Source organism: Gopherus flavomarginatus, chromosome 24 (genome assembly GCF_025201925.1).
Source record: "Gopherus flavomarginatus isolate rGopFla2 chromosome 24, rGopFla2.mat.asm, whole genome shotgun sequence".
In the NCBI taxonomy this organism is placed as follows: Eukaryota; Metazoa; Chordata; order Testudines; family Testudinidae; genus Gopherus; species Gopherus flavomarginatus.
In genome coordinates this window covers 8,394,144-8,421,759 of record NC_066640.1, presented here as the reverse complement: position 1 = coordinate 8,421,759, position 27,616 = coordinate 8,394,144, and the positions used below count along the sequence as shown (strand labels likewise).

At 42.2% G+C, this 27,616-nt stretch overlaps 1 protein-coding gene across 2 annotated transcripts; it reads right to left on the bottom strand.

Annotated features, from left to right (window-relative positions):
* Positions 1–1,100: 1,100 nt before the first annotated feature.
* CHAF1A (chromatin assembly factor 1 subunit A) lies at positions 1,101–22,459 on the bottom strand. 2 transcript variants are annotated; one of them, XM_050934178.1, is made up of 15 exons: positions 22,372–22,459; positions 21,711–21,761; positions 20,662–21,476; positions 17,472–17,528; positions 14,976–15,217; positions 14,330–14,390; positions 13,133–13,201; positions 12,308–12,534; positions 11,336–11,504; positions 11,032–11,112; positions 10,720–10,812; positions 9,007–9,265; positions 7,882–8,369; positions 4,664–4,754; positions 1,101–1,430 (listed from the first exon to the last, which is right to left on the bottom strand). In XM_050934178.1, the coding sequence occupies exons 1-15, from the start codon at positions 22,376–22,378 to the stop codon at positions 1,327–1,329; spliced, it is 2,814 nt and encodes a 937-aa protein (XP_050790135.1). In that variant the 5' UTR covers positions 22,379–22,459; the 3' UTR covers positions 1,101–1,326. The 2 variants fall into 2 exon arrangements, with proteins under 2 accessions (XP_050790135.1, XP_050790136.1); XM_050934179.1 differs by lacking the exon at positions 1,101–1,430 and adding an exon at positions 1,437–1,682.
* Between the last annotated feature and the right edge of the window lie 5,157 nt (positions 22,460–27,616).

The following is a 27,616-nucleotide window of genomic DNA, read 5'->3' as shown; positions in this document are numbered from 1 at the left end:
GAAACCTGTGTAGTCAATGACAAGTAGGTAGTCTGCAGAAATCAAGCAAAAAAGGCTGAATGCAGAGTCAAATGATCCCTCAGATGCTTCGGAGCTTGCCAGAGTATATACTTACCCACCTACCTAGAGTCAACATATTCTAGCACTGACTTTCAAATTGCAATCAGATGATGAGATGCATAGAGCCTGAAAGTTCGCATAAGTTAGATAAGCTATGTGCTAGCGGATCTACACTCACTCCCGCTGAAGCTGTACATGCAAAAAAATGCACACATCACTGACTATGTATAGGCTTGGAAGGATTCAATCAGTGAGCAATGTCACTATACACAAACCAAAGGAAATATTTCTACTGATAACTGAAGAAAAATGCTGCTTGAGAACTTTTAGAGTTTAAGGACATTTACTTTGTATATTTTGACATGTTGACAGTGTTTTCACCATTAAAGCTTTAACATTTTGAATCTGTCTCATTAAATAATTGTTCCCCCATAATTTCCCACAATTGTGAGCACTTAAATCGATAATCAAAAATATTGAAAAAATGCTTAAAACCCACAATTTTGCACAACTGAAGATTTAAACTAATAATGCTTAAATAATCAAAAGGATAAAATCAAATTCTGCCAAGCCTAATTATATAGCTAATCAGGGGTTTAAAACAAAATCTGTATGTCAGACACTTCAGCCTCTTCACCCGGATTCAGTTGGTTTCAACCTACACCAGTGTGTCTCAACCTTTTTGATGCCAGGGGCCAACCTGCTGCCTTCCTAGTGTCAGGGACCAGTGCCAGCCCATGGACCAGTCATTGAGAAACACTGGCCTATATCACTTCACATACATTCTCTCCCTCCCCGCACAGAAGAGTCATCGCTGGGAGTATCCCTAGAGGAAGGCAGACCACAAAAACAGGACAAAATAGTGGTAGCATAAATTCAAATATAAAATTTTACATATCACCATGTATGCCCCAAAAGCCATGCCACACAGAATTATGAACAGACGGCAATGCCCATGGGCAAGTCTTAAGCTGACATTTGCAAAATCACACAGCTAATTTTGCTTAGCGAGCACAAGTTAGATACTTCCATACAAAATATCAGTTTCAATAATGCTTTATTAAAGACAGATTAATATGCAATATTTTTAGCTAAAAATATTAAAACAAATTTTCAAGCTTTCATCTGTTCTGCTTTAGCCCAAAGTGCTGTCTTCTCTTTACAAGAAATATGGAATACTTTCAAGTATCTTGTACAAAGATACACAAGTTTTAAAAAATCCTAAAAATTCTACATACATACAGAGGAGTTAGTAGGTATTAAGTATCAAACTGTGTTCGATGGGCCAACTGCAATAGCTGCCTGCATGGGAACAATCTCCATTGCACCATCCGATTCTGAAGTAGTTTCAGTAATTGCAGATGTAGAATCTGTGAAGTAGAAAAATGTTTTACATTTTCATGACTAATACAGTGCAACTCAGCACCTGCAATATATTCTCATTAAAAAATGTAGTTTGTGTTAGAGACTCTGGTTGATGCCTGTCTACACTTGAGGGAGGGAAATTGATCTCTGCAACTTTAGCCGAAGTCGACATACTTAGATCGACTTACCATGGTGAGTCAACTGCTGCTGCTCTCCTGTCGACTCTGTCCACGCCTCACGGAGGTGGAATACAGGAGCTGACGGGAGAGCACTCGGGGGTTGAATTATGTCTAGACTAGAAGCGATCAATCGACCCCCCCCAATCAATCACTGCCCGCCAATCCAGTGGCTAGTGTAGACATAACACCGAAGACTTGGGGTTGTCTACTCAAAGTATGCATTACTGGTACAAGCCCATGTAGACACTTTTCAGTGGTTGATTTGAGATTGATTTAACTGTAAAAGACAAACTTCGCCAAAATAAATTCTGTTTATACCTAAAATGGTCATCCACAGTCTTTTGCACTGATTTACTTTTTAAAAAAATCACTGTCAAACCAGTTCAAGATTATATTTAGATAAGTCCTTAGAGGAAAACCTGAACAGAAAGAGCCCTATTTCTCAGCACAAGACGGTAGAGTCTAAGTTGCTCTGTGTTTTGGGGACTGCAAAGAATCTTGCTGTGCATTTCAAATAATGCACACAATTTTATCTTGAGAGATCTAATGTTTAAAAATATTGTCTAAGCGACAGAAAAAAGGGGAGGATGCTACCATGACAGTTCCAGCTGGTACAGAGAACAGAGATGACTCAAAGGGGTGGCAGGTTTCAGAGTGCTAGCTGTGTTAGTCTGTATCAGCAAAAACGAGGAATCCTTGTGGCACTTTAGAGACCAAAATATATTTGGGTATAAGCTTTCGTGGGCTAAAACCCACTTCATCAGAGGCATGGAGTGGAAAATAAAAGGGACATCATCAAAGGGACACCATCATAGGACCTAACCACATCAGCCACACCATCAGGGGCTCGTTCACCTGCACATCTACCCATGTGATATATGCCATCATGTGCCAGCAATGCCCCTCTGCCATGTACATTGGCCAAAACGAACAGTGTCTACGCAAAAGAATAAATGGACACAAATCTGACATCAGACATTACAAGATTCAACAACCAGTAGGAGAACACTTCAACCTCACTGGTCACTCAGTAACAGACTTAAAAGTGGCAATTCTTCAACAAAAACACTTCAGAAAGACTCCAGTGTGAAACTGCAGAACTGGAATTAATCTGCAAACTGGACACCAGCAAATTAGGCCTGAATAAAGACAGTGTGGATGGGTCATTACAATACCTAATGTTACCATATTAATGTCCTCCTACTGTTACTCATACCTTGTCACCTGTTTGAAATGGGCCATCCTCATTGCCACTACAAAAAAGTGATTTTTTCCTCCCTTGGTATTCTACTGCTAATGGAATTGTCTCACTAGACTGACCTCCCACTTGGTAAGGTAACTCCCATCTTTTCATATACTATGTATATATACCTGCTACTCTATTTTTCACTCCATGCATCTGATGAAGTGGGTTCTAGCCCTCGAAAACTTATGTCCAAATACATTTGTTAGTCTCTAAGATGCCACAAGGACTCCTTGTTTTTTCAAAGGGGTGGGACATTAATACCCTCTCTGTCTATGGAATGTAGGATAAAGGAACATTGTCTCTGCAGAGCCCCACTGTAGAAGTTACCTGGCACAGATGTGGGGTGAACTGTCTTACAAAGATGAGTTCCATTGCAGAAGTCATGAGGGGAACTGAAGGCTCTGACAACTGTGTAAGGCACAGCTGTAGTATTGTTTTGTACTAAAGTGACCAGCAGAGAAATACTTAATGCAATTAACTTCAGGGTTCAGATAAAACCCCAGCAAGAGGAAAGAAGCAGTTCCATTCCCTCAGCTACTATTGCAGGCTGCAAATATTGCATTGACTCATACTCTTAATGTCCTTTTCACAACAAGATCTAAAAAAAGAAGCTTGTAAATGATTACTTAGATTCTGGAGCAGAATTCTGCAGCAAGGATTGGATTCCTCATCTGCCAAACAGCAGCCCTGCTTACTACCTAGCCCCGTTTCCATTGGGAGAACCACCACAGAGGGTGCATGTGTGTATGTGGAATGCTTTACAGAACCAGGGAGGTAAGGGTCCTGCAGCAGAAGCATACACAACCTTAGAGAGATTCTTGTGTGAACAGTCTGCACTTCTGAACATGCAGGAGGCTAGGCATTCACAGTTCTCAGCAAGCAGAGCACCTTCTGCAAGTGGTGTATTGTCAGAGTTTCATTTGTTCTGGAGGGGAGAACAGTGTGTTTTATCTACCAGCATAAATCAGTGATAATTAGTTTGGCAGCCAAAAACAACAACTCAAGCAATTTGCGTAAGTGCAAAGTATTTCCAGACTGTTCTTGTCATATCCTCACCCAACCCTGACCTTTTTTTCCTTTTTCCTGGTGTGCAGAGGTCACTTTTTCCTCCTGGCACAAGGAATGATTATAATCCAGATGACTGACCAAAGCGCTGAGCAGGGTAGGAAAGAAGAGGCCCATTTTAGTACTTACTGGAATGGGAGATCTGCAGTAGTATTGTAGCAATGTTGATCGCAGGCTCTTAAGAGACACAAGGTGGGTGAGGAAATATCTTTTATTGGACCAACTTCTGTTGAGGAAAAAGAAACTTCCGAGCTACACAGAACTCTTCTTCAGACAACAGCTCTGGGTAGCTCAAAAGCTTCTCTTTCATCAACAGAAGTTGGTCCAATATGAGATATTACCTCACGCACCTTGTCTCTGAAATAGCAGGAGTGGTTAGAGGAGGGAGACGGATGGAGCACTGGTAAGGTCTGCTGGTCCAGGACCTATTCAGCGTGTGGGGGGAAGTGTCATTGAAGAGCAGGCAGCAAAACCCTCAGCCAAGGTTAGGCCAACTTGGCATCTGGGAGCAAAGAGCAAATGTGGACTGGGGAGGGTGACAGCAGCACTAACAGATGAGGTGTCAATAGTAGGTGTTATGCAAAATGAACTAGGGCAGGTGGAAATCATGGTGGGAAGAACTGCAATGGTGTTAGTGGTATGTCCTGTTCACATTCTGCTGACTTTACTAGCCATTTAAGCAGTGTTTCACTGCGTGGCTCCAGGGAGCAGATCTGTCAAGGGCCATTTGTCAGAGATCATTTCTCACCTTTCCCTGGGCGTACGTCCACAATCATACAGTCATCTTCCTCCTCTTCTTCAGTGTCAGCCTGGAACCCATCCATTTCCACAGCTTCAGCCTTTAAATAAATCAAAAAAGCTGCACCACAGGTAGTAGCAACTAAGTCTGCCAGTGACTGTTAAATATGCAAAATGATCAGAACAAGTTCTCCAGTGGATTAGGCAGAACAGAAAGGAATTCAAGCCTTTCTATAGTGAGCATTTCTTATAGTGCTTTCAGGATATCCTGAACAAAGTTGGTCTTGCGTTCCCCAGGGATGAACTAATCTGACTTCACACAGCCTGGCCCCCTTGTCAAAAGTCAACATCTATATTACTATGTCAGATTTCCTGCTACACAAGTTGCTGTATCAAAACACTGCTTGCTAAAACATAGGGGTTATTCTTCATTGCCTTTTGTGTACGGTACAAACTGTTTACGCTGAACTGAAACAAGCTCTCAAAACTTTGTTCTGAAAGGGAAGTTTCACTTTTATTTTTAAATTAAAACATTGTAAAAGTGTCTTCTTGCCTTCAATAGGGAACCACACTTGGCAAATTATTTTCCTACCAAAATTTCCCCTTCAGGATTTGTTTTTCAGTGTTTAAAAGGAACTAATTTCCCCTTTTTTATGGAACAGTAATGGGAACAGTGGTGACTGCTGCTTTCGAGCCCAAGGGAGCACAAGAGTGGCATTAAAGGAATTGAGGGATGTTGTGTTTACTCCACAGTGAATTGCATCTATTATTTTTCCTGGATTTAGCGAGAAAAACCTAGATTCCCAGCCAGGTTTCCCCCCACCACTCAGATTAAAGTATGCCTTACCTTAAAACTGTTAAGTTTTAAGATGTTTGATAATATCCTTCATGTTTTAATTTAAAGCTATGCATTAATCAAGACTGTTTGTTCACATGTGCACTTGTTCTCAGTTATAATAGTGACTTTCTTTTGCTCTGCAACTTAAGAGCACCAGAATTTGGAAGCCGGATCCAGAAAGCATGATGGAATATCATGATAGCAGAAGGATGACTAGGTAAGAAGAGGGAAAGAAAACAGCTTATTGAAAGGGTATTTTCACTGAGAGATGGCTGCATGGAGCCAAACAATCTAATTTTGATTTCTCTCACAAGCACCCTCCCTATTTGAGGGGAGGAACAATAAGACAGAGGGTGGCAGTTGACTTGAAGGCACTAATGTAAATGTTCTTTCTGAAAGCTTTCTGCACCTTGTTCCAAACTGCACCGTGTCCCTAGTATTGAGTTCTACTTTAAGAAGTTGCCTTTAGCAGCATCCAGAGCTTTAGAAGGTCTGTAGAATAATGCTGTTGCCAGTACCCTCAGTCTCTTCCTCCTTCCCTTCCTCTTGCAGGAGGCTCATGGCCCATAGTTAACTGCTTGAGTGAATACCAAGCAGAGGTTTTAAGTTCTGCCTTACTCAGTGTGTAGGCCAATCAATAGCCAGATGGAACTCTAGGGGCAGGAACAGCTTCAGTGCAAGCCTCCAAAATGGTGTTACTCAACAGTTTTGCATGCAGGAGGAAGAGGAAAAGGCCCACCATGCTAAGAGTAAGGAGCTTCAGTCACAGCTTCTCTCCTCAAGCTTGCGGGTACAGGGACAAGAAATGCATGCGATCTGCTGAGCAAAGTTCTACCTCTGTTCCATTCTGTGCTTAGGCAAGCCCTTAACAACCTTTAACTCCCTCTTTATTGCCCCAGACTCAGAGCAGAAACTCTGGCAGCTGGGAAGATAATTAAGATACAAAGAAGTTAAAGCCCTGGTTGTGGCTTTAATGAACACAATCTTTTCTAGCTTTTAACTGGACTTACAAATAGACATTACTAGAGTGTGCAGTGTTGGTGTAGTCCTGTTGGTCCCAGGATATGAGAGGGACAAATGTGGGTAATATCTTTTATTGGAGACAAGCTTTCAAGCTTACACAGAGCTCTTCTTCAGGTCTGGGAAACTTACTCAAAGTGTCACAGCTAAATACAAGATGGAATAGATTGTTTAGCCTAAGTAGTTAACACATTTCAAGGGACCATTCAGAGTGAAGTGGTCCATTAATACCCCTTCAGTCATAGGGATGAAAGGAAAGGGGGTTCTTAGTGGGTTATAGATTATTATAAGCAGCCATACATCCAGTGTCTTTTCAGTCCATGATTTTTAGTATCTAGTACATTTATTAATTTAAGCTTCGAGGCTTGTCTGTTGAAAGTGTTGTGCAGGTTTCCTCTGAGGACTGAGAGGTCAGATACAGTGATCGCTTACAGGTGATATGGTATTTGTCTTTTATCATTTTCCTATAAGAGTTCATTCAAGAGCATAGTGATTGTCTGGTTTCACCCACATAGTTGTTACTGCAGCATTTACTACATGAGATGAGGTACGCCACGTGTTATGAGATGCATGTTTAGGACCCATGTATCTTGAAAGTGAAATTTAAGAGCAATGTAACAGCTGAAATTCTGATTAAAGCTGCAATTACACTGAGAAACAGGGAAGAGAGCAGAAGGAAACATGTAGCCTAAAACTAGAGCACATTATAAGCACTCAGTTTTGCCTCATGTTTCATGTTGTACTCTAGGACTTTCTAAGCTTACTAAGTCGTCTTGACAGTTACCTTGGTGTGTATATTTTGCTGATCTACAGTGCTATGAGGCCTTACAAGCAACAGTTAAGAATTTAGTCCACAGGTACTTACAGCTTATGATCAATACATACAAGCAACAGAGAGCAAGAGGTGAGAGGAGCGAGTCAAGGCTAGGCAGCAAGGAAGATACCTGACAGTGATAGAATGCACCGTTTCGCATGCATATAGGATGAGAACTGCAGTATAAGCAAGGCTAGCTAGGTGTTCAGAAAGCATGTGTGGTTTGGAGGTGATCATTACCCACATAGGGGAAAGTGGAGGGACAGAAAGAAGAGTTGCCAATATTTTAAACAGACTTCCTATTCAACTTGAAAATTAGAACTCCAAAGCGGCATCTTACCTATTCAAATTAATGTATCAGCTTCCGCTCTCTCGCCACCCCATACCACAAGGGATTCATTGCAATGAAATTCATGACACTATTCCCCTCTGCAAAACCAGCGTTTTGCCGTCCATAGGGAGATCCATGCTTGCCTAGTTAGATCAGCACTATTTTATATTAATGGTTCTCATCTCCTGAGTTACATAAAGTTATAATGTTCTTAAAGGAACTCACCTGTTCTGCATCTCTAGGTTTTTTCATGAACATGGTGATAGACATGCTTCCTGTTGCCTTCCTCTTTACTGAAACTGGAGTGGTTTGTATCACTGTCACTCCTGGTACACTGCTATTGTCCTCCTTGGCTGCAGAAAAGACTGGCGTGATGTAGTTCCACTGACAAGGAACAGGAAGGTGCTCTTGGTCAAAGCTTTTCAGCACCTCTGAGTTGACATACCAACACATCCTATATTCAGGTCTCTTCTCATACACAGAGTTCTCTGAAATAATTCGCTTTAGTCTGGCTTTGGAAGGGATAGCAGAGTCCTCGTTGACTGGAGTCTGCGGGCGGGAAGTGTTGGGACTTGTAGGACTAGCATCACTAATATCTGGAGCAAGGGCCGCTTCACTGAACAGTCCTTGGCGGCAACACTCCTGGAATTCCTGGATGATCACTTTACTTCCATTGACATTCCCATGGAGCAGCGGAAGCAGTTGTCCCAGGACTAGAGAGAGAAAGACGATTGCATGTATATTTTTGAAGGCAAGCTGGTATATGGTATACCAGGATAAGTCATTGACTCGCTGATATAAACTAAGCAGTTGTTACCAAAAAACCCACAAACAAGGTTGTGGTGACTCAAAGTACCTGGGGAAAGCACTTTGCTTACAGGAATTTTGGAATGCAAGCAGTGCAACAGCCCAGTATGGTATTATACCCACCATTTTACAGAGAGGAAAAGTATTGTTAAACTCAAATAAATCAGTATCAATTGGGAATAGAACCCAGGAGTCCAACTCCATCTCCTGCTCTAGCCCACCCTCCGTTTTCATGGTATTTAGCATCCTTTCTGTTAACTAGTTCTGCCTCTATAGCATTAATCATCAATAGAGAGTCAATGAATAGTATACAGGGATATAACTGAACTCAGATTTCAGATGGAACATAGTTAGAACTACCCAGCATGTAAAAGTTTCCACCAAGTTCACGTGCAAATATTTCTGACTTCACACTAGTCATTTAACACTATTCATTATTTTAAACAAACTTAGATTGGATATGGGAGGGGTTTCCTCACAGGCGACATCTGATTTACTGCTACACAGGAGAAATCACAAAGGTTTGGCCCTTCCCAGTCTTACTTTGCTGGTCTTTTGTCCTTTTTTTGCTAGTCTTCTGCATCTGCTCTTCCTCAGCAAGAGATGAATCCAGAATACAAACTGCAAACTGCTGAAGCACCTTTAGGTCTGCATCTGCACTGCTTTTGCTTTCTTCTGTTTCCCAGATACAGCCAATCTTCACAGCCTGCAGAACATGGAACCTTTTCCCCTTGGCTATCAGTTCATCCCACTCCTTTGCTTTCAGCTTCTGACGAACTTTTTGATTCTCTGGATCATGCTCCTGAAAGTCAAGAAAAGTCTGACTAATTCCAGAAAAACTGAAATTCCGTCACTACTTCTTCATAATGTGTTCAGAGCTATGAGAAATCAGAAGTATGAGGTACAATGTTTGAAGGAAATACTTTGGGAAGAAAGCTATCAAATTAATGGACCCATATAGTGCTGAGAAATAGTATTGTCACAGCTTTACAGTAAAAGTGCCAGAAAACCTCCTATTATCAATCTCTCATGGCCAGCTGGTGATTCACTAAATATCTAGCTGTCACAGAGCTTGTCATCCATGAATCACACAGGCAGGAAATATCCCCATTTACAGATGGAGAACTGAGGCACAGGGAGGGGATGTAAATCAAAGTTACACAGTAGGACAGTGGCAGAGCTGAACCTAGAACACTGGTTTCCTTGAGTCTCATATCCATTGAGAAACACTGCCTCAACAAAGTTTTCAAAATGGCAACTTCTAGAAGTATATGCGTGTGTGTATATATATCAAAATCAAATGCTATATGGGAAGCCCTGTCATCCTCTCTCAAGAATGGGATTTCAGCCCATTCCTGATGAATGCCTCTTTATAAGCTATTTAGAAGTGAAGCTTCCAAGTGTAGAGTCGCCCTGTTGTAGAAGCTTTCCCAGGATGTTACACATTTTCCCTGAGACCAGCAGGCTAAAGCACTAAAGTGGCCATTATCAGCTGCTTATTTCCTCTCTTTTGGCTGGAATATTCCTAGATGTGGGGTTTTCACTCAGAGGAGATAACATCCTGACATTCCGTTTTAAGTTGCCCATACAGCAAAGTTTGTCATCCTTTGGGTTTGATGGAATTTCTAACTCACCCTCTTGATCCTGGGCATAAGCTTACTATCAGCATTGTCTTTCACTAAAGTGTTACATGTATTTCAAATGCTCCTCTAATTACCACTCACTATACAAATGTGCTATTATAGAGTGGGAGAAATCATTATATGCTATTGGTAACTCCTTCTCCTAGCTCAACCTTCCTCTACTCTACTCACCATAGAAGAGCTTTCTTGGATTTTCATATGGCCATATAACATATTAACTGATACATCCCTCTTTGTAACATGTTGTAAGTGAATAAAACTGCCTCTGTCCAATGTTGTTCTCCCCTGCTTGGATCAAAATGCTGCAGTATACACCTATCTGGAAGTGCAAAGACACCAATATGCTAACTGACTACAGAGTGTGCTAGTATTAAAGGCTGAAGGATACACTTCATGCATGTGTTAAACAGATAAGCAGACCCGTCCTATTCCAAGCAGGCTGCCTCTTCTTTACTAACTAGCAAAGCATGCAGTTTGCACCAATGAGAACAGTGCCCAAGTCTTTAGAAGTTTGAGCCAACACAGCAGCGCCCTCCTGAAAGGTATGCAACTTATTACACTGTACATTTGGGAAAAAAGGAAATTGAGGCCCACAGTCACTCAATTCACTTACTTCTGTCACTCCTTCATCCTCAGATAGGTACCCATGGGGTACAAAAAAGCCATCATCATCATCTTCATCTTCTCCTCCCTCATCATCATCATCCTGAAGATATAAGTTAACTTTACTAGAAATTGCACTTTATAAGTCACCTAGCAAGAGTTTCAAAAAGCAGCAAGAATCCAGACGTGAACAGTCTCAGAAAAGAGTGTCATCTGTCTGGTTTGAGACTAACAACAACAAAGCTTCAGTCCAGTATGACAGCTATGTTTCTTTTGAATCATCTCCATAACTTTAAGGCTGGCTAGTACAGGAAATCCTCACCCCTTCACTGTGAGAGAGAGATTCTCCTGGTTCTTCCTCTTCCCACTCTTCATCACTATCTATCTCATAGTCGAGCAGTTTCTGTAATGAGAAATGTCCACATCACCAGTCAGTCAACGAACTCAGAGAGCAATGCAAGAGTTCATGCAACAATTCAAACAGCAGCAAGAGGAAATAAATGACAACTGGTCTGTGAAATGCAAGAGAAGAACGCATGGGTATTTGGACACAAGGTCTGCTTCAGAATTGAAAGAAAGCAATCACTAAGGCATGGGTAATACCACGCTGATTGTGAAATGCTTACATTATCCTTTGACCAGGGATTCCTGGGATGAACGACAGCAGTTTTCTTATTCCATGTGCCCCAGTATGCAGGTCGATGATTCTCAGAAAACTGTAGGAGTTTCATCCTGCCAAATTTCTTCCTTTCAGGAACATTGTCCATTTTGCAGCTATCCACTATCACCACATCACTGTTGAAACAAACAGCCCTCAGTGGTTTCATACTCCACCGCTGCTCAGATAGAACCTACAGACATCACTTAAAGGCCTGAGAGACCCTCTTCAGTTCAGCAATCTCAAACAATGCTAGAGTGTTTGAATTAACTACACATCACCATCCGCTTGCAAGGACAAAGCTTCTATCCTGGCCAGGGTCCCTCCCTAAATAAATGACACCAATCTGTGTGTGATAGCAGCTCTGTTTTATCTATCTTTTTTTTTTTTTTAAAAGCCATGTTATTTAGGCTATGTCTACACTGCAAACCTTACAACAGGGTGGCTGTGCCACTGCAGCTGCGCCGTTGTAAGGTTTGCAGTGTAGCCATTCTTTATCACCAGGAGAGACCTTTCCGGTGACAAAACAAAACCACTTCCAATAAGGGGTGGTAGCTTCGCTCTCCACACTGGTGCTTTTTATCATTAATTTTTGTTGTTCCAGGGGGTGTTTTTTCATACCCCTGAGCGACAAAAGTTTTGATGCAAGTGCCAGTGTACACAAAACCCTAGATGAAGCAAACAGAGAGCTCCCTTTCTGCATTGGACACTATTAAAGTGCAAGACTCCCTGCGGAGAAGGATTTGTGAGCTTGTGCATGGAATCAAGGAAATCTGCATCACAATACATTGCTTCCTGTGGTGATGAAGCTCATACAGGACTAAATTTTAAAAGAAAACCCTCCCTTTTTTGTGATCACTGTTGTTGGTGCAAACCATTTTCCAACACTGGTTTCACAGTTGGTATGTAAGTGAACAGCAACCCCAAGCCCCAGACTAACCTGTTGACTATGTCAGCACTGCGGTAACAGACAATGGTAGGTCCAGTTTTATGTGGCCTGCGGCACTTTAGTTCTTCCAAGAAAGAAATGTCATTATTCTGTGCTTGTAGGAGCTGATCTAACTGATCTGAGAGGTCCTGATCAAAGGCAACACGACAGAGTGGAGCCAGGACCATGTTCTCTTTAATTTCAAAGGGAGCAAATTTCCCACAGGAGCCAGCAAGGGTCTGAAATTAAAAGTATGTTTAGAAATGTTAAAGTCTGAATCCATCAGCATCTGAAAAACAGCAGCACTAGCCTATTTGAGTTAAATCTAAAATCTTGATACTTCAAGAGATGCTAGGATCAGGGGTAGTCAATTATTTTTTGGCCAAGGCATAGTCAAGATCCAGACTCGAAAGAAAAATAAAAAATAATAATAATGATAATAATTAAAAACATTTTTGGGTCTGTTCAAAAGTGTCTGGTGGTCAGTATTTAGCCTGTGGTCTGCCTATTGACTACCCCTGGATTACATACTTCCTATTTGTGAGTTCAGCAGAACCCCTTGAGGAGAATTAAAGTCTTGCAATCATTCCTGGAACAGCTATTAATGGCATCATGGATTTTTAGTATAACTGGCAAGAAGTATGATCTCTACCGTAAGATATTACAATTTTGTCCCTCACAGCATCAGCCACAAAGTTTTCAATTGTCTAACCACAGATACACAGCCGTCACTTTTAAAAATAAATTAGGATGCATGTCGTTAACAGAACTAGTGTGTTGGTTCAGAAGATAGTAAATGAGGCAGAGAAGTAAAGAAAATGATTAGCAATAACCAACCTTGGGGGCTTGTGGAGTCTTTGGTTTCTGAAAGAACCTAGTGATTTCTGCCTTCTGTGCATTAACGCGCTGGAATTAGAAGGTTGAAATACATGTTACCAACTTGTTAAATAAACATTAATATGGCCCAGTCTTTAACAGGGGTTACACTCTTTAGCTCACTAAAGTCCAAGATGAGGTACGGAGTGAGGGGTTTGGTCTTTTTGCTCAGCTCCTGTAATACAATGAAACATTAACAAAAAGGTTGTTGCTTTCTGTGAAACACCTAGTATAAATTTGGACACCAATAGTGATCAATAACAAATGAATGTACTACTATTGCCTTGTCCTGTGTTGGAATCCTGTAACTGAACACAACAAAACAAGTGGGCAGGCTAAGGAGGCTAGGTGTTCGAATAAGGGGTTGCTCAAGTTCTCTTTTCTCTTGCTTTAAATTCATCACTTGAGTGCCGGTGTCGGAATCTGAGTGGGAAGAACGGTACTTTGGTGGAGTGCTTGTACTGTTATCCTGCTCAGAGGATGGGTTATGAGAGCTTTGGATGGAAGATCTGTCAACAGCCCATCACAATATCCTCTGAGCAAGTACATGAGTTGCTCCCCAATGACTTTTGGAAGGATTTCCATATTGCCACTGTTCCCCATTTCTAGCCTAGAGTCCTGAAAGGTCAGAATTTCCATACTGGCCCAGATACTCCTTCACAAAGAAGAACGATAAGACCAACTCCTCCATGCTGCAGCATGATTTGTGAGCACTGTCGAAAGAGGCACGTTCCACAAGGATTTATGGACAGGGCAGCAGCTTGACAGACCAGAACAGAGAAAGCTTTTACATTTTTTGGGGAGAGGAAGGTGGAGATGGACAAGTATGAACAAAGGCAACAGTACTCATGAGAGCAATGGACAGAGGTGTACCAAGGCAGCACTGGTGGAGCAGAGCAATAAGGCTAGATTGAATAAGTAGCACTTTGAATAAGAACACAAGAAGTTTAAATTTGATGCAACAGAGGAGAGCAAATGGAGAGATTCAGAGAGGGGAATAGAAGGGATATTAGAAGCCATGTTCTGGATGATCTAGCAAGGGCAATGTGGGTGTCAGGGTGATCAAGGACGCTAGCAGTCTCCAATTCCAATACAAGAACCTAGATAGAAAGCATCAGAGGGACAGCAAGACTCCAAAATAAAGGAAGAAATTTTTACCTTTTCCTCCTCTTTTAACCGTTTCTCCTCTTCTTTCTTCCTTTTCTCTTCAAGTTTTGCCCTTTAAAATATAAAGTTAATTTAAGGAGTTACCACACAATAAATACTGTCACCTTAATGACTTATTTGTAGAGCCTAGGAGCTCCAGTCATGGACCAAGACCCATTATACAAATGGAACAAAAGGGCAGTCCATTCATTTGATCAAAACCAGCAAGAATGTGGAACAAAAAAAGACTATTCGTGTCTTCTGCGCTGGAAGTTTATATGTTCAACCACGTCTACACTACTAGTTATCCATTTTCAACTCCCTCCAAACACCCAAAAGAGGGATTTGTGGTTGTAACATAAAAACACTTTTTTTAAAAGGAGAAGTTTCCCAGCCATGACATGAAGAGGAAAAACCTCAGGTGAAGCACGAAACCTCTTTTCAGCCATTTCAAAGTAGGAGCTCAGTTTATCATCTGCATTCAAGAAGAAAATTCTTAAGACTAAGGGCAGGTCCACACAGTTAAAATTGGTACTAAAAATATTTAGACACAGATAGTTAAATCAGCGCAACCCCTTAATGCTGATTGTTATACTGCTTTAAAGGTGCTTATAGAAATAAGCTATGCCAATATAAGTTACAGACACAAATCACTTACTCTAAAGCTTCCTGTCTCTCCTTGCGTTTTTCCTCCTTCACTCGTAACTTCTCAGCCTTTTCCTTTTCATCTTTTTCCTTCTTCTCTCTCCTTTCCTTCTCTTTCAGTTCTTTCTCTTCCTCCTTCTTCTTCTTCGCCTCTTCCTTGGCCCGCTCTTTTGCAGCTTTTGCCTCTTCTTTCAGCCTCCCTTTTTCCTCCTTTTCTGCTTGCAACTTCTGCAGCTTATCAGCACGTTCTTGATCCTAGTTGCCAAACAGTTCAATAAATGTCCCTGTCATGCATGTTATGCAGCTATGTATCAAAAGAATAGATAAGCACAACTGTTTGCGCTGTTGGGTTACTGGTGTAAGTTCTTGCACTGAGTGTTTAGCCTGTGGCCTGGTTTTGTTTCAGGTTACCAGCGAGGAGGAAGAGACAGAGGATTTACGAACTGTCATTAGTTGCCTGGGCAAGCTAAGCCATTCTGTGAAACTGGTCCTCAAACACCTGTTGATGAATGGGTTTGGCTCCCTCTCTCCTCCTCAATGGACCTGTCAGTTGTACAGTGTTTTAATCATGTTCTGCATACTGAAGGAAGTTTGTGTTATATTTTGTTGTATGTTTTAATTATTAAGTCTGAGAGTACATATTTGTTTATGGAAATTTAAGCACACAGGAGAAAGACTTTTCTAGATTTGATTATGGTAGTTTTTAAAGATATTTGGGGAAATACATACACTATTACGTACTGCATTTTAATGTTCTTATTTTCATTTATGGCTGCCTACCGTTAGAGATTCCTAATGTGAAAACCCAATTAGAAATCACTTTCATATCCAGATGGAGTTTCTGAAGGAAACCCTAAAAACATGATGACCACCACCATTTGCATTATGCAGATATTTTATTTCCTCTATAACTCTAAAAGCAAGGAGACATTTTTACTGGTGCATCAGTTCATTTAAGCTAATTTGACACCTTGGGTTGCTATGATAATTTAAGTAGTATTTATGGAACGAGTAGGGAAGGCAAAGATAAGTGATGTTAGAACTTACATTATAATATCCTGAGGCAAGCCTGAGCTATTTTTCTCATTGCAGCATCTACTGAAATATTCTGAGGTTGTGTTATGTTTAGTACAGCAATAGATCCCAAGATAGCCCCCATTTTGATGGCACTACATGCACATGCTATATCTGGGAGCTAAGGAAATCTGTACTCAGACATCCAAATGCCCCATACTGTCAGTTTCTAGCTTCTGTCGACTGAGTTCACATTTCAGGCCTCCAGCAGATGCCTGTATTTACCAAGCAAAGCTTGCGCTGCACAAGTATCTGCAACAGAAGTCTGACAAGCTGATACAAAATTATGTCTATGGCAGCAATCCTATAAAGGATGTGTTTGTAAGAACTTAGTTGACTCCTAGAAAGACTCAATCCTCTGGAGATTTATCGGCAGACGTGGCTTTGTAAGTTGTCTAGATAACAACAAACCTTTACATATAAATAAATAGCAGGAGCAGTGCACTAGAGAGGCTTTCACTCAGCCTAATCAAATGTTTGAAAGTAGGAGTATGTACTCTCACATTTCAAATATACAACAGATTGTTGGCACAAAGTATGTTGCATACAAAAAGCCAAGATTTTTAAGTCTATCCCAAACTGTATCTAAACTACAATGTTAATGTAGCTTATATGAAACATGGACAGGCAACAATTAGATCCTGTAACCAAGTTATGAGAGAATATGGTAGGGGCTTATAAGTGATGCTTGTTTTAGTAGCTTCTGGCAAAATGCCAGTCTAGTTCCATCATGCAACAAAGTAAATCTTTGGTGCAGATTATGCATAAAAGTCTATTTAATCAGAGGTTTTATATTAGCACTTCATTACAGGAAAGAGTGGTATAGAAGTGATATTACATGATAGCACCATAACACTACAAGGGAGTGGCTGACCAGCAGCTTTCTAATGGATATAGGATGCAGCTCACAAATGCTGCCTGGAGCAGTATCTGCCAGCTCATCCAGCAAGTCACACTGTCAGATTTTATTTTTTTTTCTTATGGAAACTGGACACCATATTTGTAGCTGTCAAGAAAAGAGGAAGAACGTTGAAGGAGGCGGCCCTAGAGCAAAGGTTCTTCAGGATTTCCAAGCTGCCTGGCAGAAATGCATGACAAGAGTGTATCTATATAGTCAGTTAAAAAGTTTGAAGAAAATAAAGAATCCTTCTCGGCATTTCTGAAGTCAGGTATGTTTCCCACTTTTTTTTTTTAATTCATATCATAGTACATATCACAAGGAGATAAGCAAAGCTACTACTCATGCATTAGGCAATTTCAGGACAAGCCAAGAACTTTTAACTGCATGCATAAAGATTCCACATTCCTCAATTAGAAGAACTGGAGAAGCAGGAAAAGGTGTTCAAGCGGACCAAAAGGAAATGCAAAAGGTTTTGCTTACTATTCAATGCAACAAGCACAGCAGATAAACTTTATGTCAGTGAAAATGCCTTACTCTTTGCAATCTCAGCTTCTCCTTCTCCGCAGAACTTTTGAGGAATTTCTGATGCACCTGAAATTAGAAGGCACAGATGTTTTTAGATTCATATTGTCTACATTATTCTCAGTACCTCAATTCCTAGACCACTTTCTCCAGAAGAGCAAAACCAAAACTTGCTGTAATTTTAGACATCCAACAGCATGTTTGATAGGTTAAATATTCCTACAGATTAGGAAGCAGGTTTCAACTTTTTATTCCTAGCCAATCTGACTGATTTACCAAGCATGTATTTATAAGAATTTATTGCAAACTGAAGCTTACGCTATACTACTTTAGCATTAGTATATTATTCTCTAATGTACCATCACCACGGTATATTTAGAAAACCAAAATGTGTGTTTATTTTTTGTACATATAGAGAGCAGAAGTCAATCACAAAGCCACTAGAAATCACTAAAACATAACAAGAGGAGCCAAAGCTGTAGTAAAGTTAGATCCTACTGACTGCCAATATTTTACTCTAGCATGCCACTGATTTGTGCCATGTTGGACCCTCATTACCCAAATAAAAGGAGTATAACCAAGCAATGGTCCTGCACTCAGCCTTGTATAAGAAAGGATGCAGTCCCTGCCACAAGGTCCTTTGGGTCAGTAAAGCCATATTGACATTTTTTCTTTTTAATTTAATGCAACTTTGTAAAGAAGCCAATATCAGGACACACAGAACAGACATTGTAGTATGTGCTGTTTTTCGCAATTTTTGGCAAAAGCTCCATTAAATTAAAATACCAAGGAGATGACATTTTACCTTATTTTGAAGTGTGTGGAATGCAGGCTACCCCCCTCCGAAAATCCTTTATTTCATTACACTGACAGTTGTGGCAAGATTTCCAAGTGGAGCTTTAGTTTAAAAATAGTGGTTTATCACCATATTATGCCAAAAGCCAAGCACATTTACCCTATAATGCTATACTGGCAGTACTTCATGCTTGTTACAAGTAAGGTAACAGACAAGCCTATAGTACTAGATAAGAGCATATTGTCAGTTCAGGGATCAAGATCATGAGTGTAACTAGGCGTGGAAGGATTACATTTTTATTGTAAAGCATCAATTTCACTGTACACAAAATATTTCCATTTATAATAAAAATTTACAATTAGGAAAAGAAAGAAATGCTGCTTGAGAACTTAAGAGATAGTCTATTTTTTTTGTCAGGGTCCAAATTTCTTGGTCAATGTATAGTTAAGGTCCAGATTCCAGAGAAAGTTTAAAAAAAAAAAAAAAGATTTCAGAATCCATTCAAAAAGTATCTGGTGGTCCAGATTTGGCCCACAGTCCACCTACTGACTACCTCTGAAATTTAAGGATATTTACATGTTATATTTTTACATAACATTCCTGATTTGTGTTTTAATAGTTATAAAGTTATCCTCCCCTAATTTCCCACAACTGTGAAAGTGTAAATGGATAAAAAACACAAGTTCTTTAAAAACCTGATATCAAAATTATAAAAAAAAAATCAAAATTTAATTCTGCCAAATCTACTCGTAACTTAACTGGTTTTTTTTCCTTGCTAAAAACACAAGCCACTGATGTAACAGAAATTAGAAATGGAAAAAAGTTTTTTTTCCAGTCCAGTTATGATCTCCCCAGTAATTGAGCTTCCACTACCTCACTTGGGAAGCTATTCCATAGTCTAATTCATCAGTAAGTTTCTGGTATTAGACTATGAGCTATTTAATTGTATCTTATTACTCCTTAGTATCCCCCTAATTCCTCTCCATTCTCAGTGTTTACACCTTTCGGTTGCATGTGTGTCCTCCTCCCCCCAACTCCCTCAGTCAGTTGGCTAAACTACACATTTTGCTCACAATCTTTCTTCATAGCGCAGTACCCACAGCCTAGCCCTGAACCTCTTTATTAGAAAAAGAATTACAAAATTAAGTGGTAGCTAGAACTAAACAAATACACAGACCAGACAGTCTACTACCAAACTTTTGCACTGAAGGAGATGGCAGTGCCCAAAGCATAATTACAAGGTCTGTTCTGGTTCAGCAATATTAAGCATCATGTCATTGTGTTTCATGCAAGAGAAACTCCCACTTTACATCTCAATTGATAGGCTTTTCTGGAATCTATTCACCTCAACTTTATTCAAACCATTTGATTAATTGTTTGAGTTCTATTCGCACAGATTGCAGTTTCAAAAACCAAGCTTCCCTCTCAGTGCACTGCCAAAAATCATGGTGCTGGAAAGGTTCACTAGAACAGAAGTCTGAGTTGAAATTAATTCAATAAGTGCATAAAATTAACACACACAAAGCTACCATGAAGCTTAATTAACGTAGATGTGTATTTACTATTATATTCCATTCTTGATGCTGTTGGTCAGTCAGCACCATGTGCCTCAAATAGTTTTATACTAATGCTTTCGGGAAAAACGTCAAGCAATGGATAACTGTACATGATCAGATGGTGTATATTTTAACAAGATGGCTGACAGCACAAGATTTGCACACCAGTTTTAAGAGATGCAGAAAAGCAGTCTGAGTTGCCCTCTTCCCACCCCCACACAGCACATGGATTTGAAGTTATATTGTTTTGAAATAAGGGTTGTAGTTTGAGCATTTTCTATCCCTCAAGGAATTTTACATAAATATTACTTTTTTGTAACAAAAAAAGCAGTATTTTGCACACTTGATCAGCTTCTTCCACAACCTAAAACTCAATCTTTTTTATATATATAGGAGGACTTGCAATTCCAACAGCTTCATAAAAGGTAAAGTTTTAAAATGTCCTACAAAGAATTATCTTTGAACTCTGCTGTTTACCCACATATTATATCCAGGTGTAAAGTCACAGGGCTTCATGACTCAGCTATGAAAATATACCTGTGATAACATTAAAATATACAGCTTACGATGCACTGATTATGCACATTATGTTAAGTACTCACTTCAGGAGTAGTTAAGAATCCAGCTCTCTGCATTAGAAGACTCAACATTTGAGAATCTTGCTCATTATAAGAGTGATGAGCTTTTTGCAAAAGTATATCAACTTACAATACTTTTCAGAACCCCTGCCATTTCAAGTTGTTAAAAGTCATGGAAAAACAAAGGGATTTAAAAATGCTAGGATAGATTTTGTGGTGGGAGACTATACTAGCTACATGCAAATGAAACATTGAAAAACAAAAAAACCAACCTTCCGAACAGGTATTGAAGCAGCTAAAGGACTAGTATCACTCCTGTTCAGTGGGATAGGCTGTGACTCAGGTGAGCTGGTAGAAGAGGGGGAGCTTAATGAGGAATTAGTAAGTATAGAGTCTCCTTCAGGAGAAGATTCCATTGTCTCACTTTCTGAGGTCATACTTCCTTCCAAAGACATAACATGGGGAGATCTCACAGTCATAATATCCTCCAGAACTACTACAGGCATCTTCCCCTCAAATATAACACCCTTGAGTTCACTCTCATTCTCCAAATTATTACACTGTGTATTTGATAATTCAGAAAACGATTTGGTTACATCTATTGAGTCTTCATCCTTATGTGCAGTAGCTTCACAAGTTGGATTGGTATCCATTGAAACATCCACTTGGGCATTCTGAACATGCTTTAATGGAGTTGACTGGTTTGTATCTTCTATCATACCATTAGTTGTCCCTACAGATGAAGATGCTTCTGAATTTAATTTACTGTGGTCTAGGCCATCACTTAGTGTGTGGTTAGAGTCCTCTGTCAAGTCAAATATGAGTACAGTTTCTCTCACGTTATTTTTCATGTTTTTCTGTACAAAGTTATCTAACGGACCCTTTCCGTTAACAAGTTTGGGAGTGAACTGCATTTCAGAATCCAACTGGCAGTCATTCTCCATATTGTCCAAGGATCCATGTGACAGATTTAGATTGGAATCTTTATTTTGACCAACACCTTGTGAGCTCTTTGCTTTCTTGACTTCGTTGCCTGTGTCATATTTCTCCTTTGGTACAGGATTCAAACGCTTGAAAGGCAACCGTGCTGAAATAGTAAGATTTCATTACTTTAGTAAAACCATACAAATCAGCAGGGGAGAAACTAAACAAATTAAGAACATTCTTAGAAGTACAAGAAATCCTTTATTGGCTCATAAGTGAAGTTACTACATATACTGAACATGATTGGTTTAACAAGTCTATGCAACATTTAACGTATACTATTTTAGAAAGCAAGTTGGGTCAGGAACAAGTCTCCAACCCTCTTCCAGAAAGTTACCTTGTACTAGCTTCCTTGTAGGAATAACTGGTTTGTCTCTGCACTCCATGGCTGTAAGCAGAAAACAAACACACATTTATGTTTAGCTCGGGTCTCTTACAGATTCAGGAAGTATTAGCGTTACCATGTCCTCTATCATCAGCTGCATTTTCTGCTGGCTAGAGGAATAAGATCTCCTTGTGGAGAAGGGGAGCCAGGCCAGACTCAAAGGAGGAATATTGGAGGGCAGAGGCTTTACAGGGCCAGACCCTGCTGACTGATCAACACTTGGAAATCCAACCTTCTCCCCAGACGGTGGAAAGGTCAGTAAGATGGGCCAGGTGGCCTCGGGCAAGTGGGGTGCGGGGACCACCCTGGATCAGGGGCTGCAGCCCCTCAGAGGGGAGCCACCGCCTCCCTTTTCCAGGCAGGACTCTCAGCGCGCGGTATCGACCCCCAACATCTAGGCTGCGCCGGGGGGGGGGCGCATCAGCCCCTTGCCCCCGCGGGTCTCCGGGCGCTCCCGCCCCCCATTTACAGCGGGGGGAGGGGGGCCAAGGCCCCCGAGCCGGGAACAGACCCCACCGCCCGGCCTCGTGAGGGGAGCTGGGTGCCGCCCGCGGGGCGCGTCCCCTCAGCCCCGGGCTCCTTCCCCCGCCACAGCCCCGGGCCCGGCCCGTACCTGCCATATCCCGGCCGCGAAGCGCGGCCCTGGCTCCTCCCCCGGCGGCCGCAAGGACCGGGGCGCGCCAGCTTCTCCCGCTCGTATTTGGCGGGAGCCTCGGCGGCTCCGCGCTTCGCCCACGCTGATAGGCCCAGAGAGCCCCATGTGACCTCGGCCCCGCGAAAGCCTCGCGAGAAGTCACCCCCGCAGCCGGCTCCCGGGCGAGGGGAGGGGGAGGCCCGGAGCTGCCACCGATTGGCTGGAGGAGACCGCGCGCCATTGGTGCAAACAGCTGCCACCACGGCATGCCCGGCTAGTGATTGGCTGGGGCACCCACGGGTGGGTTAGGGCTGTGGGGTTGGCCAGGTGAGGGGCTCGTGCTGTGCAGGTGGGGCTCTGCTGCTCGCTTCTTGTGCAGTGGGCGCTCGCTGGAGTGTGGCTGTGACTCTGCGTGAGGCCCTGCTTCCGCTGGGTGTGACCCCCAGTGCCATCACTCTGCGTGTGCAATCAGCCCTGCTGCCCCTGAGTGTGCAAGGGGCCTTCCTCCTGCAGCGAGTCCTGCCCCCCTTACTGTGCAAGAGGGTCTGCCCCCTAAAGTGTGACCCCCTAGCATGCAGGGATGAGTGTGCAATCACCTCTGATCCTGAGTGTGCAAGGATTTATGCCCAAGTGTGCAATCAGCCCTGCACTGCCTGGGTGTGCAGTGGATTTATTCAAAACAGGCAGTGGCAGATTAACCACTGGGCCAACAGGACCCATGCCCAGGGGCCCCGGCCAATGTGAAAAATTGGGACAGGGTGGGGGCCTGTATAAGAAAAAGACCCACAAATCAGGGCTGTCCCTATAAAATCAGGACATCTGGTCACCCTGCCCCAACTTGCTCTGGCCCAGGGCCCCACCAAACTGTAATTTGCCTCTGAAAGCAGGAGTCATAAAGCCAAATTCTGCTTTCAGTCATGCTGGTGTAAATCTTGAAAGATCCAATTAAATCAGTGAATTGATCCCAGGTTTACACTGGCACAATAGAATAATTTGGCCATGCAGTGTGTATCCATATGAACAAAAACAAAGAGGCTGGTGAAATGTGACCTAAACCTGCTGAGTTTCTGACAGCTCTGTCCAGTAGTCCTGACTCCTAGCCCCTTCTGTATTGGATCGTGCTCCCTGCCAGTATATGAGCACAGGGCCAGGGAAGAACATAAGGGGACTTGGTTTTCTACTGGCACAACCCCAACAAATCCTGTGTCACCATCTCCAGGTTCCTGCAGTTATATAGAGGGGCTCTGCAATGTAAGTGAGCGTGTATGTACACAAATGATTTAGTGTGGGGAAAACATGCAATGGCTGGTGTGTGTAACTATATGTTGTAGATTGCCACGTACTTTTAGGGGCGAAAGAAAAATGCAGACCTGTTATTTACCAGACTGCACGTGGCAATAGACTGTATAGGTAAGGGATGCAAGGAGGGTATGGGTCACGATGCAAACTGCAGGCACGCACACAACTAAAATTAATTAATTAAAAGTTTTATTGGGGATAGTTACAAGGGGTAGGGGAGCAGCATATGATTAGCTAATAGGGTTAATGGAACTTAAAACATACAATGGCTAAAGTATTTACTATCAAACAATATTTATAAACAAAGATGCAGTAAACAATATTTATAAACACAGATGCAGCATTTAGTAATAACCAATACTTATGAATACAAACCAACTCATAACGACTGGCAAACGTAGAAACTCTGCTTAAAACACGTGAGCTGAGAGAGGCTTCGAGGTGATCAGGCTTGGTTATGGGTGTGCACAAGGTACACAGGATTCGTTTTTCTTTCTCCTCTTCTGCCTGCACATGGCAGACTAGCCTAAAATACCCACTATGACATCATAGAAGTGTCATAGGGGACGGGGCCCAAAAACTGTGTGTTCGTTTCTGATTGGTACAAGCAAAGTTTACACCAAGTAGGGGAGCAGGTGCCTGAAAGTCTGGCTTCGCCCCCAAAAGGTGAGGAAATGCATATAGTTCAGAATGCCTTTAACACTGAATGACAAAGGAAGAGGCCAGGGCAATACCGGTGTGGGCAAGTCTTTTAGGATGCAGACAGGAACTTATCTTAATATATGTGTGAATGTGAAATCAACAGATTGTTCACACACTGGGGCAGATTTTGCTGGTGCAATGATTGGACCTATTTACATCAATTAATTATTTAATTCTGAGTGTTACTAATTATTCACATATTCCTTTATCTGGAAGATAAAGAAAGATGTGGAGAAATTGGGGAGGGTCCAGAGAAGAGCAATAAGAATGATTAAAGGTCTTGAGAACATGACCTATGAAGGAAGGCTGAAAGAACTGGGTTTATTTAATTTGGAAAAGAGAAGACTGAGAGGGGACATAATAGCAGTTTTCAGGTATCTAAAAGGGTGTCATCAGGAGGAGGGAGAAAATTTGTTCACCTTAGCCTCTAATGATAGAACAAGAAGCAATGGGCTTAAAAAACTGCAGCAAGGGAGATTTAGGTTGGACATTAGGAAAAAGTTCCTAACTGTCAGGGTAGTTAAACACTGGAATAAATTGCCTAGGGAGGTTGTGGAATCTCCATCTCTGGAGATATTTAAGAGTAGGTTAGATAAATGTCTATCAAGGATGGTCTAGACAGTATTTGGTCCTGCCATGAGGGCAGGGGACTGGACTCGATGACATCTAGAGGTCCCTTCCAGTCCTAGAGTCTATTAATCTATGAATCTATGTATAAGTCACTGAAAAGGACTTGTCATACCATATGTTTATTGCCCATAGGAAAGAAGTATGGATTTCTCAGGTCAGTTCTGCCGATGCAGGCTGCTCTGTGTTGTCCTATAGGCCTCATATAATTATCAAAAAGTGTTGAACTAGAGTCAGATACAAACGATCAAGGCATATAGTCAGCCTTTAATTAACATTTGTTTAAGAATTTATATAAAGAGTTTAGCCAAAATTCTAGCATAATGCAGATGCAGCAAGAATCACAGAGAAAAGTGCATTCAAGACAATGTAAAGAACTCACAACAACGTAGAGCTTATTTTGAACTCCTTTGAGTTTGGGAAGGTTTTTGAAGAGGAGAGCAAGTGACTTAAATTTCCAGGTAAGGACAGATTGTGGTCCAAATGCAGTCTGACCTTTAGTGCCCACTAACAAGCAAAGCATGCTTTTTAAACATGCACCAATGCAAAGGGAAGACAAAGATCCCTGTTAATGGGACTTCTGAGAATCCTGAAGCCTGCACTCAGATAGCCAAGTAGGAAAATACTTCATGGAGACATCACCAGTAACTCACAGTTGAGGTTCCATGGAGACTGGGATTTGAAGCAGGAGTTTGTGTAAGTTCTGTTTTTGCCTCAGTGTTTGAATAGCAGTAGTCATGGGTAGAAACAGACTTTCTAGGACATAGATTGCCTAGGGAAGTTGTGGAATCTCCATCTCTGGAGATATTTAAGGGTAGGTTAGATAAATGTCTATTAGGGATGGTCTAGACAGTATTTGGTCCTGCCGTGAGGGCAGGGGACTGGACTCGATGACCTCTCGAGGTCCCTTCCAGTCCTAGAGTCTATGAGTCTATGACATTTATTCTTTGAAAAATTATCTAATTAAAAAAAATAGATATTTGAAAATTGGCCATTTTTTATATTATAGGCAGGTTTGTTTGTTGGGCAAGCCTATTATTGAATGCCACACACGTCCCATTCTAAGACCTTGTTTTGCTTATACGTTTACCAAACTTTAACCATTTCTGCTGAAATTTTCCACACTGGGTGTCTGCCTCAGTCTGAAATTTGTGCCCAAACGAGAAGTCTGACAAAGTTACAAAGCGACATGAATTTTGCACTTAAAGCAGGAATTCAATCAGAACTGCAGCTTGGATCCACATCATAGCATAGAGCAGTTATAACCTCTGTTTTCACCCAACATGTTGGGGATGCTGGTGACAGAGTCGTCCCCACTATTGCAGAGGCGTCAGCCCCGATGCACTGGACGTGGGAGAAAACTCAGAGATCCAATAGCCATAGGTGTGAAGCAGTGTCCACGGTCCCTTCTTGCTCATGGCAGGTAGCCCCACATAAGGCAAACCTCAGGGGACCAGCCCATGTATTTGCTCTGCCATAGATGTAAAACCATTAGGGCATATAGGGTGAGGGCTGGCTCTAGAGCGGGGTCCCCAATGCGGTGCCCGCAGGCGCCATGGCCAGCAGACAAGCATCTGCCGAAATGCTGCCAAAAAGCGGTGTCATCGAGAGGCGTCACCGCCGAAGTGCTGCCAAAAAGCGGCATCATCGAGAGGCATCACTGCCAAAATGCCGCCAAAAAGCGGCATCATCAAGAGGCGTTGCCGCCAAAAAGCAGCGTCACTAAGAGGCGTCGCTGCCGAAACGCTGCTGATTTTCGGCAGCGACGCCTCTTGACCTTGTTGCCGCGTCTTGGGGCATTTCGGCAGATGCTTGTTCGCCGGCCATGGTCCTCGGTGGCTCTTCGTCTGGCCCTCACCACCGGGAAAAGGTTGGGGATCACTGCTCTAGAGGGAACGGTGTCTGGCAGGGCCCTGTGTTGTCCACAGCCTTGTGCCCCCCACGGGTCCTCAGAGGCCTCACAGTGCACCCTGTCAGGTTGGCTTAATTCACTTAGGCATCCCAGAAGCCCCAGACCTCTGAGGAGGCATAATCCCAACGCCAGAAACTTCTGGAGTGAGAAGATGACAGGGCAGACTCATAGAAGGATGCCCAGCTGTGCTGGTGGAGGCCAGGATTTTGTATTAGGTCTGTAATATTTGGGAGGGAATGGTGTCTGTCTGTCTAGAAAGCTCCGCCCCAGGAAACTTGGGGGTCCGTCTGTCCGTCGCCTGGTGTCTGACTCTCGATTTGGTGTGTCCATCTGTCTGTCCCTGTGTCTCGCAGGCTGCTCTGTCTATTCTTGTGTCTCCCTGGCTCTGGCCTATCTGTGCTGGGCTAGTAGTGCTCAGCTCCAGAGGCTGGAAGAGGTGGAAGCCTCTCGGCGACTGGGCGGAAGGAGCAGATTACAGACCTACTCTCAGTCGCTGCATACACTACTCGCACGCCCGGTCTCATTCCAGTTCGGTTACATTTCATTGGTGTGACAAGCTTTGCACATGTTGACCGCGTATGGAAAGTCTCATGCACGGAATTAGGACACATATGCCCAGGCTTTTACACTCAGAGGATTGTCCCTGTCCTCACTCTGAGACACTTGCACAAAACTTGCTAACTG